General features: G+C 36.8%; 1 protein-coding gene across 1 annotated transcript; it reads right to left on the bottom strand.

The window, feature by feature from the left end:
• Positions 1–5,696: 5,696 nt before the first annotated feature.
• Positions 5,697–15,139, bottom strand: ppp4r2b (protein phosphatase 4, regulatory subunit 2b). Its single transcript, XM_061041370.1, has 9 exons — positions 14,978–15,139; positions 14,248–14,326; positions 13,137–13,307; positions 11,116–11,209; positions 10,967–11,004; positions 10,779–10,853; positions 10,541–10,681; positions 10,140–10,441; positions 5,697–7,122 (listed from the first exon to the last, which is right to left on the bottom strand). The coding sequence occupies exons 1-9, from the start codon at positions 15,009–15,011 to the stop codon at positions 6,776–6,778; spliced, it is 1,281 nt and encodes a 426-aa protein (XP_060897353.1). The 5' UTR covers positions 15,012–15,139; the 3' UTR covers positions 5,697–6,775.
• Positions 15,140–21,165: the final 6,026 nt, after the last annotated feature.

Below are 21,165 nucleotides of genomic sequence, written 5' to 3'. Positions count from 1 at the left end.
TGTTATTTGTAGAATTGTTGGCTCAGCACAGAAAGGAATCAAAAATAATCCTGCAAATGTATAAAGTCTATGTTACATACAAAGAAGTTCAACATGGCCGGTTTTACTAGATGAAAGGTATAATCATATACCTGTGTGGGTGTATCTTTTCAAATAGATCAGCCTGTGAGAGCACAGCTTTTACAAGCAATTCAATTCTCAAAGTAAATGAAGTTTGGGAATAAAATTGAATAACCAGCAAACGGGTGTTAAACTAGACAAAGAAGATGTGATAAATCATGGAGGCATCCCATCAGCTCAGCAAGGTCAACAGGCGCTGAGACTGTGTTGGCATACCTCATGTAAAAGAGAACAAGCTACTGAATTGTCAGTGTAATGCTGACCTCAAATTCATATTTTCCCACCTTATCTGAATGTAAGTCTTTTTTTTAACTTTGATGTGGAGCCATGTCCTCAGGGCCTTTTTGATCCCCAATTATTGGGTCCAAAAAATGCAACTAGATTAGAATTGCTATAGAACTTGAAGCTGCCCCATAATGTAATGCTGATTTTAAACCTGATCTCTGCATGAAAATGCCAAAAGCAAATGATTTATTTTCTACTATAGAGCCTATACATCATCAGCTTTCATGTATGTATACATCTTCAATAGTAAGTGTGTATTTGTACCTACATTTCATTTGTTGATTTGTTTAGAGCAATTCTTCAAACTTTGTCTTGCGTGAATGATCAGGGCTCCAGTGGCGACTCAAAAATATGGTAAGCAAGGACTACTGTGGTGGATAGGATCAGGCAGCTGGCCTGGCACATGGCTAACCTGGGAAGGGAGACTGAAAACCCCACAACTGGGCAATGGAGGGAGAAAGGCTGGAGTTGTTTAGGTCAAGTTTAATGACTTTGACTGCACCAAGAGAATGTATATTTTTTTCCCAGATCCACAGAGGATTACCTCCTTTTATGTCTCTGAAAGACTAGGGACATTATATCAACCCAGAAAATCCCCTCCTTGACACTTAAGGGTCAAACACTGTAACCACCTTTATTATTTGGGCTTTTTTCATTTTAAGAAATCATTTCATTACGTATAGTATGATTGTCTTTAAGCTTTAAAACAGAGGGATGAATAACTAGTTGGGTACAAAATATATGCTGCCAAATAATGCATCATTTTCAGATCCTTGTCAACACAAGGAACTTCCACATCTAAAATCACATCTGAATAGGGGGGAGATATTCTCTTCAGCAGGTAAAATATACCAACACATCAGCCAGAAATACATCCACACTGCAATATTATTTACACCTGAACCAAGTGATTTTGTCAGCATGTGTTTGTTTTAGGGCTGTCAAATGATTAATCCTGATTAAACGCTCAATTTCAATTATTAATAGTGATTAATCACAGTGTAACAAACTTGAAAAAAATCGACGTGATTATTTATTTAGACCACAGGGGGCTTTTGGACAGACATAAAAAAACACCCAGCTGCCATATTGGGGCTAGATGCAGAAAAAGCTTTTGATTCTGTGAAGTGATCATTTCTTTACAAGACTCTCTGTTAATTCTGATTTTGTAACACTTTTAAAAATACAATCTAAGTGTTTTATAAATGAACTAACAGCAACAATATGAATATATGTCTCTCTTTCAGGATCCTTGGAGTTGGAGTGCGGCTGTAGCCCAAGATATCATATCAGTCTCCTCCTCTTTATGGTTTTTATAGAGACTCTAAGTCAACTGATCAGGCAAAATGACAAGATACATGGAGTCCCAAAGGCAGGAGAAAAAAGAAACGTAATGTCCACTCGTGACCTCCTGATATAAACTGACGCAGCCAGACCACTCCTTCCCTACCCTAATGCAAATACTTAACAAGTTTGGATCAGTGTCAGGATACAAATTAAACACTCATCAATCCCAGCTCTTAATATTTGATTACACAACCCATCAATTGTTTGGAGAAAACTTTGATATTCGGGAGGTGGAACGCATGTGAAGCATCAGAAATCTACAAGTTCTGACACACTACTCGCCAACATTTGAAAAAAAAAAAAAAACCTGGTCAGGTGGAGTCTGCTGGTCTTTCTCAGCTTGATTAAACACATATAAATATTTAAAATGAATATTCTCCTGATGCTGCTGGATTTGTTTCGAACTCTCCTATAAGACTTTTACAAAAAAAAAACTTTGTAGAATAAGTTTAAGCGAGGCAGTTCACTCGTAAAGGTTCTTAGGATAAGGTAAAAGTGGCTCATTTCATTTCAGTGAGATGTCGTTTATTCAAAACACACTGTACATATTTTCAGTAAAAACCTTGTACAAGTTGTTTTTTTTTACATCAAATTATTCACAATTAGGCTAGGAACCCATATAAATCTTAAATCAGTCAAAAAACTAGTTCCCTAAAAAAGGAAACATGAAAGTTCCTTATAAAAAACAAATGGGTTTTTATAAACAAGAACCCACTGTAAATTGCAGCAACTAAATTTATATGGTCATGTATTGAGAACTGGCTTTTAACACCTATCTTATAATACTTTTAAATTATTAATAAAGAATGGGCTAGGTCACCCTCATGAATGCCGTCTAGTATAGGCTACCTCAGTCAGTATCTGAGTGGGTGTATGTGAAGCTTGCACTGTTTACATCTTTAAACTGTGCTTCTGCAACGACGTAATGTAAAATCCCACGCAGGGAAAATAATATTACACCAGAGTTTTGTTAAAGTGCTGCGATGGAATGTCAATGTGAGAATGGCTTCTAAGAACTGTTGTAGTTTCTCTCATCATCCTACTTAAGTAGTATAACGATGGCTACCTTACGTGTAAAAACGGGTGTACTACAACCTTAAATTTGTAATTAAGTACAAATGTGCAAATGTCTAACTTTTTACTGTATGCACTTGGGCAATGGGCCTAATTCACCAATATCTTTTTAGAATTTGAGTAGAATTTCCCTTAAGTTGTTCTAGCCATTTTCACATATGCACTCCTGAAAGTACCTAGATGATTTCAGGAGGACTCCTCCGGATATTCTCCTGACCTGGCTGTTCACATATGCACCTCACCGCGGGAGACTATGCCTGGTAGATGGGCAGGGGGTCTCCTGAGATAAAACGTGATGTAAAAAAAACTATGCGGAAGTGACAGATAGAGTCCGCTATACGACGCTATAATGAGAATATTTGCCTTTATATCAATATTATGTATAGTTTGACGGAATCACAATATCGACCAAAGAGCAGAGAAGAGGAAACATAATGTATCTGTTAAATTCAGGCTAGCAGATCATAGCTGTCGATTGCATGCAGTCTATGCACTGACTCCAATCACAGGGTATAAAAGTCAGCACCCTCTCTTACTGGTTTGAAGTGAATTCTCCTGAGAATATCCTGCTGCGTTCTCACATCAGCTCACTCAGGCTTGCTGCAGAAAAAAATATTAGGTGGCTGGAAGGAGAAACTCCTGGTGAAAGTGAGAGTGAAAAATCTGGGCTGTTATATCAGGAGTTTTTCAGGAGTTATCTACAAGTCTGAAAGCCCTATCTTAAGAAGATTTCTAAGAAGACTCTCCATCAGATTCCCCAACGTGTTCTTAAATTACTGAATTGTTCACATCTGTGTTCTTGCTTCCCTGCATCTCAGTTCTCTTGAGTGCTGTATCCTCGCTTCTCTCTCCTATGTCGAACCAGAAGTAGTTCTAGACCCGCCGTGTTAAGGAGTATACCAAAGCTCTTATAACTGGCTCAAAAAGTGTTCATGATGGATTAAGCCGGGTCTTTGTAATATAGCATTAACTTTTTGTAACATAATAATGAGTAAGGTCTTTTTACCTGCTCTTTTGTAATATTAAAAAACAAAGAGTAAGATCTTTTACCTGCTTTTTGTAAAGTGTCTCGAGATAACACTTGTTATGAGCTGACGCTATACAAATAAAAGTTGATTGATTGATAACTGAGAGGAGAGAGGAGGGAGATCTGAGAAACGGTGAGCGAGGATATGCAGACTCTACAGAAGTTTTTTTACTGACAGACGCCCTATTATCAACTCTCACTCATTGATTGGACTCTCGCTGCGGATTGGACTTTAATGAAACTTATCAACATCAGCAGAGTTTGATAACGGAGAAAAGACGGACATTAAAAAGACGTTAAACGGACAGAACTCTGACATTTGAACAGATTATACATATATATTCCTTTTTTTTTCAATTCAATAAACTTTAATGGCATGAATGTGTAAATAGATTGTCAAAGCATATAATAACAAATATAGCCATATCACTCATTAATTGGACGCTGCAGCGGACCAGACTTCAATTAAGTGCCGTCCCTTCGGTTGGGACGGCACAGGTCCGATGTTAGTGGCTGGGCGTCGGGCGGTATCGCCATTTCTAAAAAATAATTTATTTGTAATAGCCTGGTGGTGTAAGGCTTAAATAATGTATTGGTGAATATAGCTGTAGTCTCATAGAGAAAACAGTATCGAGTATTTCCTGATATTAACCCCTGGTAACAAGTTGTTTTGAGAAGCCTATATTAGAATGTAAACTGGATGCTATGAATACATTCATTTATTGAAGACATGACTGGAATGGTGGCACGTGCAAACTATTGGAAATGCATTTTCCCAAAAACTTTTGATCAATCCAGAAATACATTTTAAAAGTCCAGGTAGTAAACATATTTAATACTTCGTAAAAAACACAAAAAAAGAAAAAGGATTTTTTTCCAATGCAAAAATACTACGCAGAAGTGATGTTGTGATGCTACATAGGTTTTTCGCCGACAGCACTTTCAGTGCTTGTTTTCACCCAAAACATGGCTTTGGATCGAGCCACTGGAGAAGATCGGAACTGTAAAAATCACCAAGTAAACACTTACACACATTTACTTGTGTATTTCCATAACATACAGGCCTATTTAAAAGAAATGTGTGCATCAGAAAAACATTTTTAAAACGTATTTATTAATATGTGCTTTTTCAAACAAATATTTTTGGCAAGAGTTATAAAGCCCCCCCTAAAAAATATGCATCCTTATTTGGGCATTTATTCTTCATTAAACTTATCTCAACATTCCACATATATCATACATATATGTTTGTACCCAACGTATTAACAAATCAGAATCTGAAATACTTTATTAATCCTGGGACAAAAGTTGGCTGTTACAATGGCTCCTACACAGAATATATAGACATGCAGATATAAGAATGAAATACCAAAATTTCAATTATGTACAATAAAAAATACTGGAGAATATAGTAATAAATAAAGCAATATGTATAAATAAGAAATACTGTATTATGTACAAAAAAAATTTATATAAAGATTTGTTTATTCAAACTATGAATATGTCTCCCACCTTTTTTGTTAAGAGCCCCCCCTACTTGAATCTACGAAACGCTGAGCCCCCACTGGACCCCCCAAAAAAGGTGATCCATTGCTGTCAAATATTATAATACATTTTAGTTGCCTTTAACTGATGTCTCATTTCTGGGTTAGCTTAAAAAAATGTATTTTCAGATCCCAACTCAATCGGCCTACACACACACTTGTTCTTACTAAAATAACGATCTAGTAAGTCTTTCAGCATGTTAAGTTAAAATATTTTCTTAAGGTACAAGTAGGGTATGGGGAAAATGGTAAGCACTTGTAAGAAAACAAGGTAATAAAATAAGGAAGACCACCACACATAAAAATGTTAACATTTATTGCCGTTTCTGAATACTGCACTGAAAGGCGAAGCATTCGGAGAATACACAGAAATTATACAATCATATATAGTTTCACAAAGGCAGTGAACACATACTGTATTACAATCTACAAAAATCTACTTTACAGAAATTTATCATTCTAAATATCAAAAAGTACAGCTGCAGAAACAGGTGTAAAATTGGTACCAGAAACTGCTCTGGATATCGGTCAATGAGACAACCTGGTGACATCACAATACAAATAAAGCAGAAGTCATCTTTGTACTTGCAAGTTGAAACCTTAACTGGCACAAAAAACAAAAACTTACTAAAAAAAATAACCAATTGAACTGAAATGATCACATATATTGCGGATAATTTAATGCATCCAAAATATATCAATGTTTATAAATTGTTCAGGGTGATAAAAAATGTTATCCATATTTTTGCAACGATAAATTACTAAGGATAATGTGGAAAATGTATGTAATCCAAAGCCGGTTCAAACTTTTAAATAACAACTTAGTTGAGGGATGTTATCAGGTCACTGCTTGACAAAAGCGAATTTAAAATGTTCCTAAGACCGCTGATATCTTTTACATTTCATATACAATGAGTGGCTGGTATGGCTTTGTTCTGACCCTGCAAGTATGGTACACTAGGCTTTATGATACAAAACATAGACAACCTTGTCCCATTGTCTAAAGTGAGGAGGAGTTACTGGTATTAGAAAAGAGCAAGTCTACCCTGGCATCTGAACAATTTCATTGAACAAAAAATAAGAACTTTTCTGGTCAGGAACTCAGGGCAGCTAAACAAACCCCTTTTGGGACCAACTAAAAACAGAGAATAAGAATATTAATAAAATACTCAATAAAAAAAAAAAAAAGATCCTTGAACCAAAAATGTACTTGTATGTCCACATCATTGCCTGGTAGCTGTTTTGAGAGTGTCCAAAAAAGCAAGAGTGGTTTGTCTTGTGTTCAAGGAGAACTTATCCTCTTTCCCCACTGACAGGTTAGCTGGATACAAGAACAAGCTGTTTTATGGTCACACATGGCTGGAAGGAGGCCTTCATTTTAGTCCTGCTCCATGGGCTCCTCACTGGTCCCAGTGTTAGAGCTGGCACTTTCCATTGGGCTACTGGAAGGTTCAGTCGTAGTGCTAGACGGAGAGTGGGCTACATCTTCTCTGGCTGCTTCTGCACTCTTCTCTATGATAAAGCTACTACTGCTGACTGGGTCACTGTTGCTCTCATTATCCCTGCAAATGACAGAGCTCTCAAGAACATCTGCAGGCGCCTGCTGTTCTGTCTGATCCATGTCACTGCTGTCCTCCTGGGCTCCACATGGCACCTCCCTTTCAGCCTGCTCAGCATCCTGACCTGAGCCTTCAGACACCTCAGTCTGTGTGCTGCTTGATGGTTCTGTAGTTAAAAAAAAAAAAAAATCGTGACAACAGATATTTTTTTCGCCCCCAAAGTACGTTTTCTATTTTAGCTCTGACCAAAACGTTCTTGTCAGATTTCCACTGACAAATAGCAGTTTGGCTTACTTTCTAGTGAGAAGTAATATAATATAAACTCCTCAAAAAAAGTTTGGAAACATTATTTCGGTCACTTATTTCGCCCCTTTAATAATACTAATTTGTGTTGTATTTTATATCGTTGGAAAGCCTGATTAGTCACCTTTACAACGACGTATAACTTTTAGGGATTGTGCATTCATGGAATGTGCAACACAGCTAAACGTGTGAGTAGCGCTCTAAAAAAAAAGGTGCCAAAATCCCCTGCAATGTTCTTGTGCTGGTATTCACTCCTGTTTTGAGCTTCAAGTGCTGCCAGGTGTGTGCCAGTTACGGGTGTATGACTGGCACCTGATTGGCACCTAATTTACAGCACAGGGATCATCTTGGGCATGCTGTTCATACCAGAGTGACCAACACAACCACGCTAAAAAGGTGACTAATCAGGCTTTCCAACGATATACAATACAACACCAATTAGTATTATTAAAGGGGCGAAATAATTGACAAAAATTTCCACCTTTTTTTTGAGGAGTTTATAAATATTAGAGGTGTCAAACTATAAATGGGAAATTCAGAATTAATCACATTTTTAATTTTATACTTGAAATTATTTTATTATGAATTCAAAATATTTTTTGTCTTATACACCGGTGCGACCAATATACCAGTATAAAATACTGAAACACGCGCCGTCAATACATCGGGTGCAGCAGCCACTAACTGCGACCTGACTGGTTAAAAACCCATCCCTGTCCATTGTGTATTGAAAGCTGAGTGCACGCTGCGCTGGGAAAGATGGCGACACAGACCAGGCGGGCTGCGCAACTTTTTCGACATCTTTTCTCCCTCACGAGGTCATAATCATGCATTTACAGAAAACAGTGGTATATTGTTCCGTAAATAAACCCTGTGGAGTTCTCTTTTGATTGAAAGACTCCTATATTAAAGTTAAAGAGTGACTAGCGGAGTCGGGCAGCGCGACTCTCAAGCTAGGAGTCTGTGCATCACACCTTTACTGCACATTGTAGACGTCGCTGAACACAATATAAATCGTCACGCAGAAAGACAGTTTAAAACTTTTTTTTCTCTCTAAGAGACCTTCAAAGCAGGGTGCGTCTTCTATACCGGTGCGATTTATATTCCGGATTTGACGATATATAAACACGCACATAAACATATAATTTTATACTGTGTATATGTTCTCTGGCGCCTGAGGGTCAGTGGCATAGTTGGGCGTCACTCAACCAGAAGGTGTAGGGGTTCGATCACTAGCTCCTGCAAGACACTGGCACACATTGCTCCCGCTGTATTGGCAGTGGCATGTGAATGCATTAGTACTGAGTAAGATGATGAATACAAGTACTTGGGTACTCGTTTACGATATTATTCAAGTAAAGTTTCAGTACTCATGCGTTGTTATAGGCTACAATAGTTCAACTTAGTTAGCATTACATGTCTAACAGAGCTTTCTGGGCTTGCCTAACTGAATATACTTAAAAATATATGAATAGAACACAGAGGTGTAATTTCTCCAAAGACAGCTTATTAAAGATACAAGCATGTGAAGTGAGCCTGATTAGCAACAAAAGCTGCTTTATGGCAGCTACAGTAACACATTACTCCAAAAGTGGAGAGCATATATAAAAAACTAATCCACCATCACAGCTAATAACAGCGGAAAAGATGTATGAGGAAAGCGCAGCAATATTGTTCATAACAGCAAAGTGTATTTTACTTCAGACTCAAGGTCAGCTCTCACCATGGGAGTTATATTTTACCATTACTCGTCATTTCATTCAGAACTGGGATTGGAAGACCGCTGGCCTACAGATACACAGTTCTGATGAGCCACACCACAGAAAACATAGCGGACCACTGGGATGTCCATGTCGTTTTTTACCATATAAAATATATAAATAGCTAGTACCTGAGTACTCGTTCATAAGGTAATGTAGGTACTTACATACTAATGTAGTATTTAGATTACTGTAAACTCCCATCCCTAGTAATGAGATGGGCAGTAGGGCACTTTACATAGCAGCCTCTGCCATCAATGTGTGAATGTGACATAGTTTAGAAGCGCTTTAAATGGTCAGAAGACTAGAAAACTGGCTGAGAAGTTTTAGCAAGGCAGGTTCAAGGTTTTGACCAGCATGGAGCCAAAAGACAAGTTGCAAATTCCGCAGCAAGCAATTGGTATGCTCTGGAATATATGGTCATAAATATGTCCATGTCTAATGTTTATTTAATGGTCAATTGAGAATCCAAAATTGGAAATAAAAAAACAACTTGCTATTTCGTCATTTGTTTTTTAATCCGATACCAAAAATCAAATTGTTAACAATGACAAAAATACCCAACTTTAAATCCTATGTGGTGCTTCATTAGTTTTGTGAATTGATCTTAAGTTTATTGTTTTTAAAAGCTTTGGCTTCTAAATATATATATTTTTTAAATGGATAGACTGACCGTGTATAGTATTTTTAAATGCAGAAAAATGTAAACTGCTTAATTGAATTTGGGTCCTAGGTGTTTGATTCTTTATCAGCTCATGTTATGATTAGGCTTCAGGGTCCAAAATTGGAAAATTGTCCCTACTATCTGTTCTGATTCAAAGCTCAGTTCAGTTCACTTTGGGTTACAATAGTTCTGTTGGCTCAATTAAAAAAAAGGCTACACCTTCAGTGTGAGAAAAGCTGCTCAAAAACCTTACTCCTTTCAGACAAAATTTGACCTTTAAAGCTAAAGTTTACAGCCTGAATGTAGGAAGCACAGAGACAACCAACTCTACCATCTACTCTAAATCTTATCCATACAACCTTAAATCAAAAAGGACCCTTCAGCCAGATACATTAAAACTTCCCACAATACTTTCAATAGAATGGGTCAGACTTAAGTAACTTTATACAAACTTACCTTGGTCTTCAGTTGCAGCAGCACTGCTCGAGGCTTTATCGTTGCTGTATCTAATCTTTTCTTCTTCCTCTTCCTTGTGTTCTTGGACCATGGATTCTGCCTCTTTTGAAAGAGCGTCATCATGCAAAGGCCTCAGTGTATCCACCTTCTGCTCTTCCTCTTCCTCTTCATCATCCTCATCATCCTCTTCGCTAAATTTAAGTCTTTTCACCTTCTGCTGATCTGCTTCCATGTCATCTTCTGTGACTGGGTGCTTGTTTTTGACCGAGTTCCCCAGAGAACCTCCAGCTTCAAACACTTCACTGACAAGCAAAAAAAAGAGTCAGGACACAAATTATCATATTGTTTCATGTTTATCGTGGGAAATCTATTTTTCTGGTGTTTAAAAGCTTCTGACATACCTCAAGTTTTTATCACCTCCATGATCTGTGTTGAGATCTTTGTTGTCTGTGCTGTCTGGCAAGCCATTGGCTGCTATAGAGTGGGCAAGAGACAACTTTGGTCGATTCTGTGGCCGGGGAGTTCCAGGACCATTCACTTTTCTAAATATAAATGATAAGAGAATTCATGAAAAGAGAAGCTATAATAAGTAATGTTATTTATTTTGTATGCATAGACTTCAACTGTCCACAACTCAACCTCTCTGTGAAAGCAGATGTGTTCCCCGGAAGCATCACTCCATTCATTCTATTCACCGCACTGCATCCATTTTTTCTAAACCAGTTAAAAAAAACAATTATCTGCCTGGTGACAAATGTAACAGACCAAACTTCAAGTAAAAATATGATTCAGTTATATTTAATGTTGCATTTCGACATGACACTTACTCTAAGGTTGGGTGAATACAGCTTACCACCATTACATTCTAGAGGGGAGCAAGAATTACCAAATTAGTTACAACAGGAGTCACAGCAGGTTGTTGACAACTTTAAATAAAACATATCTACAAAATAATGTCGAGCTGCTTGGGACTTACCTTCTCAACCCCCCGGAGAAACTTGTCTGTTCCTGTGTAGTTCCTCTTCGGTTCTGTGAGTAACTCACACAAGCGTTGGATTGTGAATGGAATTCTAAAACAAACGAAAAATGTGAGAATAAAAGAAAAATTTGACATTTATAAACACTTTTATTAGAACTTACAATTCTGAGCCATAAAAATTCTGATGAAGGCATTTTTGCAGTTTTGGGAAACTTTGTGACCAATAACAAAACTGTTTTCATGATTCCAGGTAGCAGTTTCTATATGTCTTGGGATTTTAAATGATGAGATGCAATTTGATTTGAAGTAATTATTGCGATTTTTATATTGTGAGTTATACCTCATTAAGCAAATCAAATCATTTAGAATACATCATTTAAGTAATTGCAACAGAAAATAAAAATGCAAATAAAATGTCAAGTCTCTTGTTCAGAATGAAATATATCAGGACACCTGCTGATTTACAATATTTGTGTGTGTTCATTTGCATGTGAGGGAGGGGCTGCTTCACATTATCAAATTGCACACCTTCCAGCTGCATTTAACAGGGTACCCCTAGGGTGTTCAAATTTACATTTTAGACAATTTAAGATCTTTTTAATACCACTTAGAATGACATTTAAGGCCAACTTCAAGGCAGTACTGAGTCGATTTTAGCTCTAGAAATAATTTACCAAATGAACTTGAATTTAATAAAACATTTTATTAATACGTGATCGAGTGTCTGTACTCTAATAACATTAAATGAAAAAGATTCGTATTTGTTCCATTAACCCCTTTCGATGGCCTCACATAGGGCCATCTGGTCACAGTAAGTCAAAATAAATAAGACATTTAACACAATAGCTTTGTCTGTACTCATAAAACTAAATGACAAAGCTCTGCATTGTCTATTCTCAACAGAGTACGCTGTAGTCAGAGCTAGACAGAATACAACAACCTGGACAGGAAGTCAAAAAACACACAGAGTGTCGGGTCAATTTCAAAACAAAACAATATACGGACTCGCAATCTTTTTTTTTTTCTTTTTTTTTTTTTTAGCAATTTATCAACATAAAGTCAAAACAGGCACCAAACGAACAGCTCATGGCTGCACTCCGCTGCGCTCATGTTCCAGAAACGGATCAAGTGGGGAAGGGCGCACGCCTCCTGACGGAGCAAAACAGTGATGCTGACAGACCGCACACAAAGTATGTGGGGATTGGGGTTGTGCTGCCAGAGCTCGAGCAAACTCTAAGGTCACATGGTAACCGAATATAATTTTTAAGGCCTTAATTTTAGAAAATTAGATTAAATGTTTTTGAAGACTTTTAAGACTCCCCGGATACACTGATTGAAAATAACTGTCAATTTAATGAATGATTAATGCAAAAAAAAAGTTTCAAATAGGAATAAAATAGGCTGCTCACAATATGGACTTGTGTGTGTGATGAGTGGAGTTAAATAGTGCTGAGTTTTGACTGTTAACTTTCCTTTAGACTGGTTGACTACAGTAGCAGAGGTGGGGGGAAAAATCAATACAGCACAGTATCGCAATATTATATCGTGTAATGGCTGTCAAGTATCAATATTTGTATTATATTAATAGCAAATATGATTTCGATCACATCACTCATAAAAAGCCTCAAAGCGTGTCGGCTGTTGATAACTACCGAATATCCGGAGCCCAAAAAATTGTATTTGGGACAGCCCTTCAACAAACTAGTAACCACAAACATCCCGATACACAACTGTGAAAATGTTGGCTACATGACAAAGAGGAGCATAATAAATCTTACAGTAAGCAAAACGCCAGAATTTTGAGAACTAGACTTGCCGGAATGGCAACTCCAAGCTGAAATTCAGGCCCTGCTTCAATGTAACAATTAATGAGGTGATGAACTTTCAAATTGTATTCATGTATCATGTCAAGTAGAAGAATTGTCTATTGTGACCCTGTTACATTTGCTTATAACATTTCTCTGCTGCTACTCACATCACTTTCATAGAGAAACATATTAATTTAGCTTGGCACCTACCCATTGTATCCCTTCACGATCTTCAGGATTCTCTCCTTCATATCTTCATATGGAATGGACTCAACATTGGAATTTGCAGCAGCTCTGTGTTCAGGTGCTGAGGCTCTAAAGTCATCCATCACATTCTCCAATTTAAACAGGAAGTAGCTTTTGAATTGAGACCACTGAACCCTAGAAGTAAATTGTAAACAAAATAAGTTTCAACTTCTAGGTACAAAGATTCAGAATACAGATAAAACTGATTATACTGGACATAAACATGCTAAAGCTTGGTAAATAGTCTATGCTGACATTTTATCAAAAAAGAAAACACACTGCAATATGGACTGCAAACAAATGAATAATAATGTAAACGCTGTATAAAAGTGCCTCATGTGCAGCAAAATATTTTAAACAAAACTGGATTTTTTTTCCCGCTCACAACACAAGATTAGTCAAGACTTTTGGGACGGTAAAGACTTAAACATTTTGGGACAGGTACATTTTCAAGAAACAATTATTTGAATCATCCAAATAAAAAAGAAAGAAAGATAGATATGGTGTTCAGAAATTGAACTCTGTTTCATTTTAAACTAGGTTGGCTTCTCTTTTTATCTCAACTTGAGTGGTAGGACATAGACAGAGGTGTTTTTGAGCAATAAAACGAGTTAATCCGAGTTGTAAAACAGCATTACTATAATTCAAATCACATTTATGTCAGATTATGTATAAACCATTGTAGAAATGTATCAAGACTTTGTATGGCGAAATTTGAATAATTTAAAACACTTCTGGGAAATTAAAGTGAGAAATTAGTAAAATGTGTGTGTGTGTTTGTGTGCTCGTGTGTGTTTGTGTGTGTGTGTGTGTTTGTGTGCTCGTGTGTGTGTGTGTGCGTGTGCTTGTGTGTGTGCTTGTGTGTGTGTGTGTGTGTGTGTTTGTGTGCGTGTGTGTGTGTGTGTTTGTGTGTGTTTGTGTTTGTGTGCGTGTTTGTGTGCGTGTGTTTGTGTTTGTGTGCGTGTTTTTGTGTGCGTGTGTGTTTGCGCTTGCGTTTTTGTGTGTGTGTGTGTGCGCGTGTGTGTGTGTGTGTGTGTGTGTGCAGAGGGAAGGTGGGCCTGCTGCCTTCACTTACATGGTCTCTCCAGTTTTGGCAATATGACATAAGAACTGCTCCAGGAGAGGAGACTCCTCCTTTGCTTTCTTGTCAAAATCTAAAAGACACAACATACACCATGTGGTTAATAATAATGACAATAATAATAATAATAATAACAACAATAATAATAATAATAAGTTAACATTTACTAAAGTAGGTTTGGATAAAACACATCTGTGAATGAATCTGTGAATGGTTTAGCGATAGCTGCTACCTGCTGTGGTCACCGACTTTGAACAGCATTATGTCGCTTTGTTTGCTGATTGATGAAAACCATCACATTGTCTAATAAATGTTAACTATTGACATAATGTTCTGAACTAGTGGACGCTTTCTTCATGTTTGGAAGCTTTCAAGGTATAAATAACTTAAGTTCAGCGCACTAGTTAGCACGGTTAGCACGGTTAGCCGGTTACACTTGCACTGCTCAAAATGTTAAAACGCTGTCAAATACTGAGGACAAATAGCTGAGGGGAGGCATACTTTTAGTGAGATTTCTGCCTGTCTATTACATGGCACAGCCGGCTTACCATTCTCTTAGACCGCTTTTATCGCTAGTTAGTCGTAGCTAGTCGTTAGTAGCGGCTAGCAAGCGACATTAGCATGTGAGCAACACTCGTTTCTAATTTAAAAATATAACAACTGTGGAAACATTACACCAAACACCAGCCTGGATCAGAACAACATGTACAGAAACTGAAATGACCTCTGAGTGCGTCTTGAAGCGAATCAATTTCCATCCCGTCGTTGCCCTCTTGTAGAGTTATTGGACGTGAAGCTGCTGCTGCTGCTGATCTACGATGTCATAGGCAGAGAGGAGGAAGCATTTTAATATGGCGCCGTGAGGTCACTGTGGAGCAGCATCCAGCTGCAGCACCGGACCAGAAACCCTTGTCGTGCCGGAAGTGACGTTTTGGTTTTTTTTTTGCGGTGGGGGTGGGGGGGTTTAATATGATTTGTGCACATACTTATACAGCAGGAGTGTCCAAAGTGCGGCCCGAGGGCCATTTGCGGCCCTTGAGGGTTTTTTTGCGGTATAGATAACAAATTCTACCTTCTTAAGATATAATATATATATTTATATATATATTTTTTTTATTATTATATTATTATACTAGTCCATATTATATAACATTTCATTATATTACACTATATTGTTCATATTGCACTATATTATATTATATTATACTACATTATATTATATAACTGCACTCTGCATTACTGTGGTACAACACTGCCTCTCTTCTCTGCTGTTTACATTACTTGCTGCTATTTTATCATTCCAAGTCACTTTAATCATCACTTTTCACTTTATCTTGTCATTCTCTGCAAATACTGTCTCAATTCTCAATTCCCCCCAGTTAACTTCATCATTCATTTTGTACTGTATATACCCCCTGTTTTTATTTTTATTTTTATTTATCTTATCTATTCTGTTTAATGTGTATTTTGAGCTTTCTTGTCTGTGCTGCTGTAACGCCCGAATTTCCCCTCTGGGGATCAATAAAGTACTATCCTATCCTATCCTATAATAAGTGCAATAAGAAAACATATTTATATTTTCATTTCATTGTACAGTGTTCCCCTTGTTATTTTTATTTTTTTGTATTATATCTTTGCTTTAATACAGTGTATAACTTCTGTACAGTTTATTTTAATTTACTTAGCTGTTAATACAACTTATTTATTTTTTACTTTTTTGTACTCTTTCTTTTTTTCTTACAATGCTAGTCTATTTTATATATAATTTTAACGTTTTTGAAGAAGCTGACTCAGGGAGAAACGCACAAGAATTCCAATGTACCTGTACTGTCCTGTACCTGTGCAAATGGCAATAAACATCTATATATCTATCTATTCTTATTGGAATTACAGTTTTCAAAAATATTTCTGTGATTTTCAAAACCAGTTTCATAAGAGTATATTGAAGTGTCTGACGTAACTAGGACAGAGATAATATACTGCTCCTTTAAGTTTATAGCGTATACATCTGGAGAGAATTTGTATCTGAAGGAGATTTAGGAGTCCCCTCAAGTTGAATGTTTATCTTAAGGTGTTGTGTAATAGAATTGCCAAATATGGATGTGTTACATGATGGTTTTTATGACCCATGACGAAAAGCAGATGTTTTGGGTGCATATAGGCGATTGTCTCTGTATGTATCATTATTTGGCTTCATGATCCTCCTGGTCAGACGTGACCAGTGACTCTGTTTCTTGCTTAAATAAAAATTATACTCTTTGAAAGCAAGTCAGTCTCAACGGCGAATTTCTTCATCAACAAACATATCAACAACAAGGAAATCCACATCAATTTATAAGAAATTCATAAGAAATTCTGTTTAAAAAATCACAAATTAACATGAAAATAATTGGCCCACTTTGAGGAGTGATTAGGTGCAAATGTGACTGCACATTAGTAATAATATTCAGCCAAGAACCTTTAGTGAGCACCTCTCACTTATTTCACATCAGTTGGGATTCAAAGTCATTGTGACAAGTATGCCTTTTTGTAAAGGTATAACAAGACCCAAAAATGTCATTTTTATGTTTAAAATGATTTTCAATCTTTACAGGCCCAAGGCCTTGATTAAGATTGGCACATAATCTTATTTTTATTTTTCATGTTAACAAGGGCTGAACAATATTCCTAAAATAGAAAATGTTCAGTAACATGTATGTTGTTGTTTTTTTTTTTTAAATAATAATAATAATAATAGACTTTATTTGGCATGGACATCACAGATACATTGGACGAACCAGATGCATTGTTTAAGTGTTTTAGCAAGCATGCTAGTTCTCAACACCTGTTCACAGGAGGCTTTTGAAAGGAAAACAATTAAGATAGGGAGAAAAGCGATAAAACAGAGAAAACAATTATGGGAGAATAAATAAATAGAACCGTAGAGAAAAGGCAGCATGATCAAACAATAAACCAGTCAGAAGCTATTCATGTGAGCACTGTTGTTGCCATGGTTTGAGTCCTCTGTTAAAAGCATTACTGTTGCTCTCTAGTGCTCTCTAAATCTACAGCTTTTACTATTTTCCACATTTTTTTGTAAACTATGAAAAAAAAACGTATGCAAAGTTTTTGCAAACAAGCGGACTGTTGTTTAACCATTTAATGACCTGAGCTAAATGCAGAACGCTTTTCCAAAAAAAATGAACCACGTTACAGGCTTGATTCTGAGAAAAAAAAAACAAATAAAGTAGAACGAAGAAATCTAAATATTTGATTTCCTTTTATTAAAGGGTTTCTTTAGCGAGCCTTTTGATTCTGATCTACAAAGCCTTCCTATTTTTTCAACTATATTTTAAAAAACAAAACCTGTGGCCCGTGAGCGATTCTAACACGACAATTTTGGCCCGCAAGAAAAAAAGTTTGGACACCACTGTTGTACAGTATAGAGAACAAACCATATGACGTATCTACACTGGATTATGGATGTGTTGTGTTTGGGTTTTGCTAAGTGTCTTTTGGAAGATTGTTGGGAATTTATAGGTCAGGAGAAGAAATCTAACTTCTTTCAACACATCAGACAACTTGCCATTGCAGACATTGGGCTTGAGCAAGATAAAGTGTCTGGGGCTTTCTGGTTGCCTGTTCCTTTCGGGTTTCTACCAGAACCTGAGGTTGACCTATCCCTGCTCGAACAGAGGCATAGTAATAATGTTTCTGGGAGTTTAGGTGTGTATGTAGATCAGATGAAGGGTGAATATATGAAGATTTTCACAGATGGGTCCAAGGATCCAGTCTCAGGGGAAAGCTGTGTTCGGTATGTATGCGGTAAATCTTCAGATCCGGCAGAGTGTCCGCATATCTGACCATTTGTCTGTTTTTACTTTTGAACTTTTATGGGCCATATGGTGGGTTGTGGAGGTTCAATCTCCAAAGAATTTAATCTGTTCTGACTCTGCAGCTGCCTTGTTGGCATTGAAAGAGGGGTCATCAGCATCTCGTCCTGATTCGGGTTCAGGAGATCCTCTGCTGTTTATTTCAGGTTGAAAATTTGGGGTGTCAGATTAAGTTTTTATGGGTACCAGGCCATTCGGGGATTGAAGGGAATGAAATCTCTGACAAACTTGCAAAGGAGTCTCTCTTAAAACAAGATACTGAGATGGATGTTCCTTTGGGGAAAAGTGAATGTTATAGTGTTTGTAAAGAAAAGTTAAAGTGTCAGTGGCAGAGAGAATTGAATTAAGAACGAAAGGGCAGGCATTTTTTCTCTCTGCAACCATCAATAAAAAGAAAGAGGTTATTGCTAAAATTTGGTAGAAAGGACGATGTAGTTTTAACTAGGCTGAGGTTAGGACATTGTGGTCTGGCCAGTTATTTAAAGGGAATCAGTAAACACCCTGATGGTCTGTGTCAGTGTGGAAAGGAGGAAACAGTTCATCATGTTGTGTTTGTTTGTGATAAATACAGGATTGAAAGAAGTCAGTTATATAGGGAGTTATCTGACCTGGGACTTTCATCCTTCTCCTTTAAGTCTATATTTTCTGTAGATACAAACTTTCAATCTGTTGGGGGCGCAGACAGTTATTCGATTCTGACATGCCACTCACTGGCTTGTATCAGAAGATATTAATTAAGTAGGCCTACATAATCATAGACTGTGGAGGGCAGCATTACACTCTACAGTGTACAGCCTGCCGGAAAACCAATAGAAGAAGAAGAACCATATGACAGAAAATATGGCAGAAAATAAGCTCTGTGGCAAACACACGTTTCTGATGTGTATGCGTTTTGTTCAGCAGGATAATATTCACAGATTAACATCATATTTATGATGTTTGAAGCGTTAATGCGGCCGACAGAAGTAAAAAGCTAACGTTATGCTACAGGCTAACTACACCACGGTCGGATGCTTATGACGTCACTACCGCTATGCTTCAGACGATCTCCGATAAACTAATCCACGTAGCTCAATAAATTGTTTACTAACTGCCTTAACTTATTTGCTTAATAAGTGATTTATTTGTTAGTTATTTATTTATTAACTTATTTGAGAGTTCCCAGCGTCTCTGTCCGGCGTGATGACGTTTAATGTCCCCGACATCCACTGTAGTCACATTTAGCCATTTGTTAGCAACCGCCTTTTTAAAGACGCGTAAAAACTTCAAAATTCACAAGTGGGGGTATTAGCTAACGTAGTTTATGTGGTCTAACAAAACGCCAACATCTCTTAAACTTTTGTTAACCACAGACCTTATTTCAGGCGTCTAACCACAAACCCATTCAAAATCCCCATTGACTTTTAGACCTTAGACCCCCATGGCGCTCAAATGCTGACTTACTTCCGGGTTTTAGGACTCATTCCTCATTACTGTGTTATCAATAGGAAAATTGAAAACAGGGGTGAGTTAGTAGAGAACGTAAATAAGAAGGTAGTTTAATAAAACGTGCTTAAAATCAAAGAAGAAGAAATAAAAAAGGAGTGGTGTATCTCTAAATAATCAGTAGGCCTAACTTTTCTTAGTAACTTAGTAAGTATCTCAATAAAATATTATCTCCAATTGAGAAAAACCCTCAAAAGTGTCTCATAATGAGAAACTCTAAAAATAATGTTAAGGTATGGTTTTATACTTTAACTCCTACAAAAGCTGAATTAATAGGGGGTTTGGACTAAATGTATGGCTTGTATGGTAAATAGAATTCACTGGCTGTCTAAAAAGTTTGTGCTCCATTGTTTTTAGTGAGTGAACTCTAGGATTATTCTACTGATTGTAAGCACTTATATTAAGGTATGCAGCGCTCACCCTATCTGGCTTATTAGCTAATACGTTTTTGTCATACATCCATACACACATATATATATATATATATATTCACATTCTTAGTTTTGATATTTTTAGTACAAAAAAAAAAGTAAAAAATGAAATCTCAGGTTTGATGGTAATATTTCAAATTCACTGTTCTATGGGTGGTTAGGGTCAGAGACAATGCTGTTAGCCAGCCTGAACGTGTTTTTATAGTAGGCTGATTCATAGAGTCTCTAAAGTGGTTGGCTAACAATCCTTGTGCAGATATTTAATTGGTGAAGTTTAGACTTGAAAGTTAAAAAAAGACACATGTGCTGTTACAGTGTAGGACACTGAAAGTCACAGACAACCACTGCACTTATCAGGCCCAGCTGCTTTCTTTGTGTTAGTACACTGAAATGTTTTCCACATCTTCAACAGCGATAATGATTCTGTCATATTAATTCAGTTCATGACTGTTTTTGTCACTGGTAACAAAACAAAATGTATTATTACAATAGATTTTAATTTTACTTGGGACAATCAGCTGTACACAAAAAAAATATATATATACGTACATATATGTATATATATATATATATATATATATATGTCATTTAGCAAAACCAGCATATTCAGCAGGGTGTCTTTCGAGAGACAACAATGAAACCGGTGGATTTTGGAAATTGAAATCAGCTTCAATTCCATATATTCAGACTTCATTCAATATATTAAAAGTTTCAAAATTTTTCTTTCAACTCATACTCAAAGTGTAAGTGGCCGTAGGCTTGAGCCCTATTGGACTTTTGCTGTGCAAAAGAAAAAAGAGAAAGGAAATTAAAAAGGCAAACTATGTTTCATGTTAACTTCCAGGGTGTGTAACGCACTGAATCTGCACAGTTGTGTTTGTCCTATTAGTTCCAAGAAAAAAAAAAAAGGTCTGAAATTGACTGACATTGGGGCCCCTAAAAGAGTAGTAGCTACAGTATATTATATGCCCCATGTACAGAGGCTGTAGTCTTCGAAGCAAGAACCGAGGTTAAACTCTGACCCTTTACACTTTGCTGAGTGTCATTAACCACTCTCTCATCCCGGTTACCTATTCTATCCACTGATAGAAGCATTAAAAAAGGCTGAAATTAACTGACACACA

Source organism: Labrus mixtus, chromosome 7, assembly GCF_963584025.1.
Source record: "Labrus mixtus chromosome 7, fLabMix1.1, whole genome shotgun sequence".
In the NCBI taxonomy this organism is placed as follows: Eukaryota; Metazoa; Chordata; class Actinopteri; order Labriformes; family Labridae; genus Labrus; species Labrus mixtus.
The sequence above is the reverse complement of the archived record's forward strand: the minus strand, read 5'-3'. Positions and strand labels throughout refer to the sequence as shown.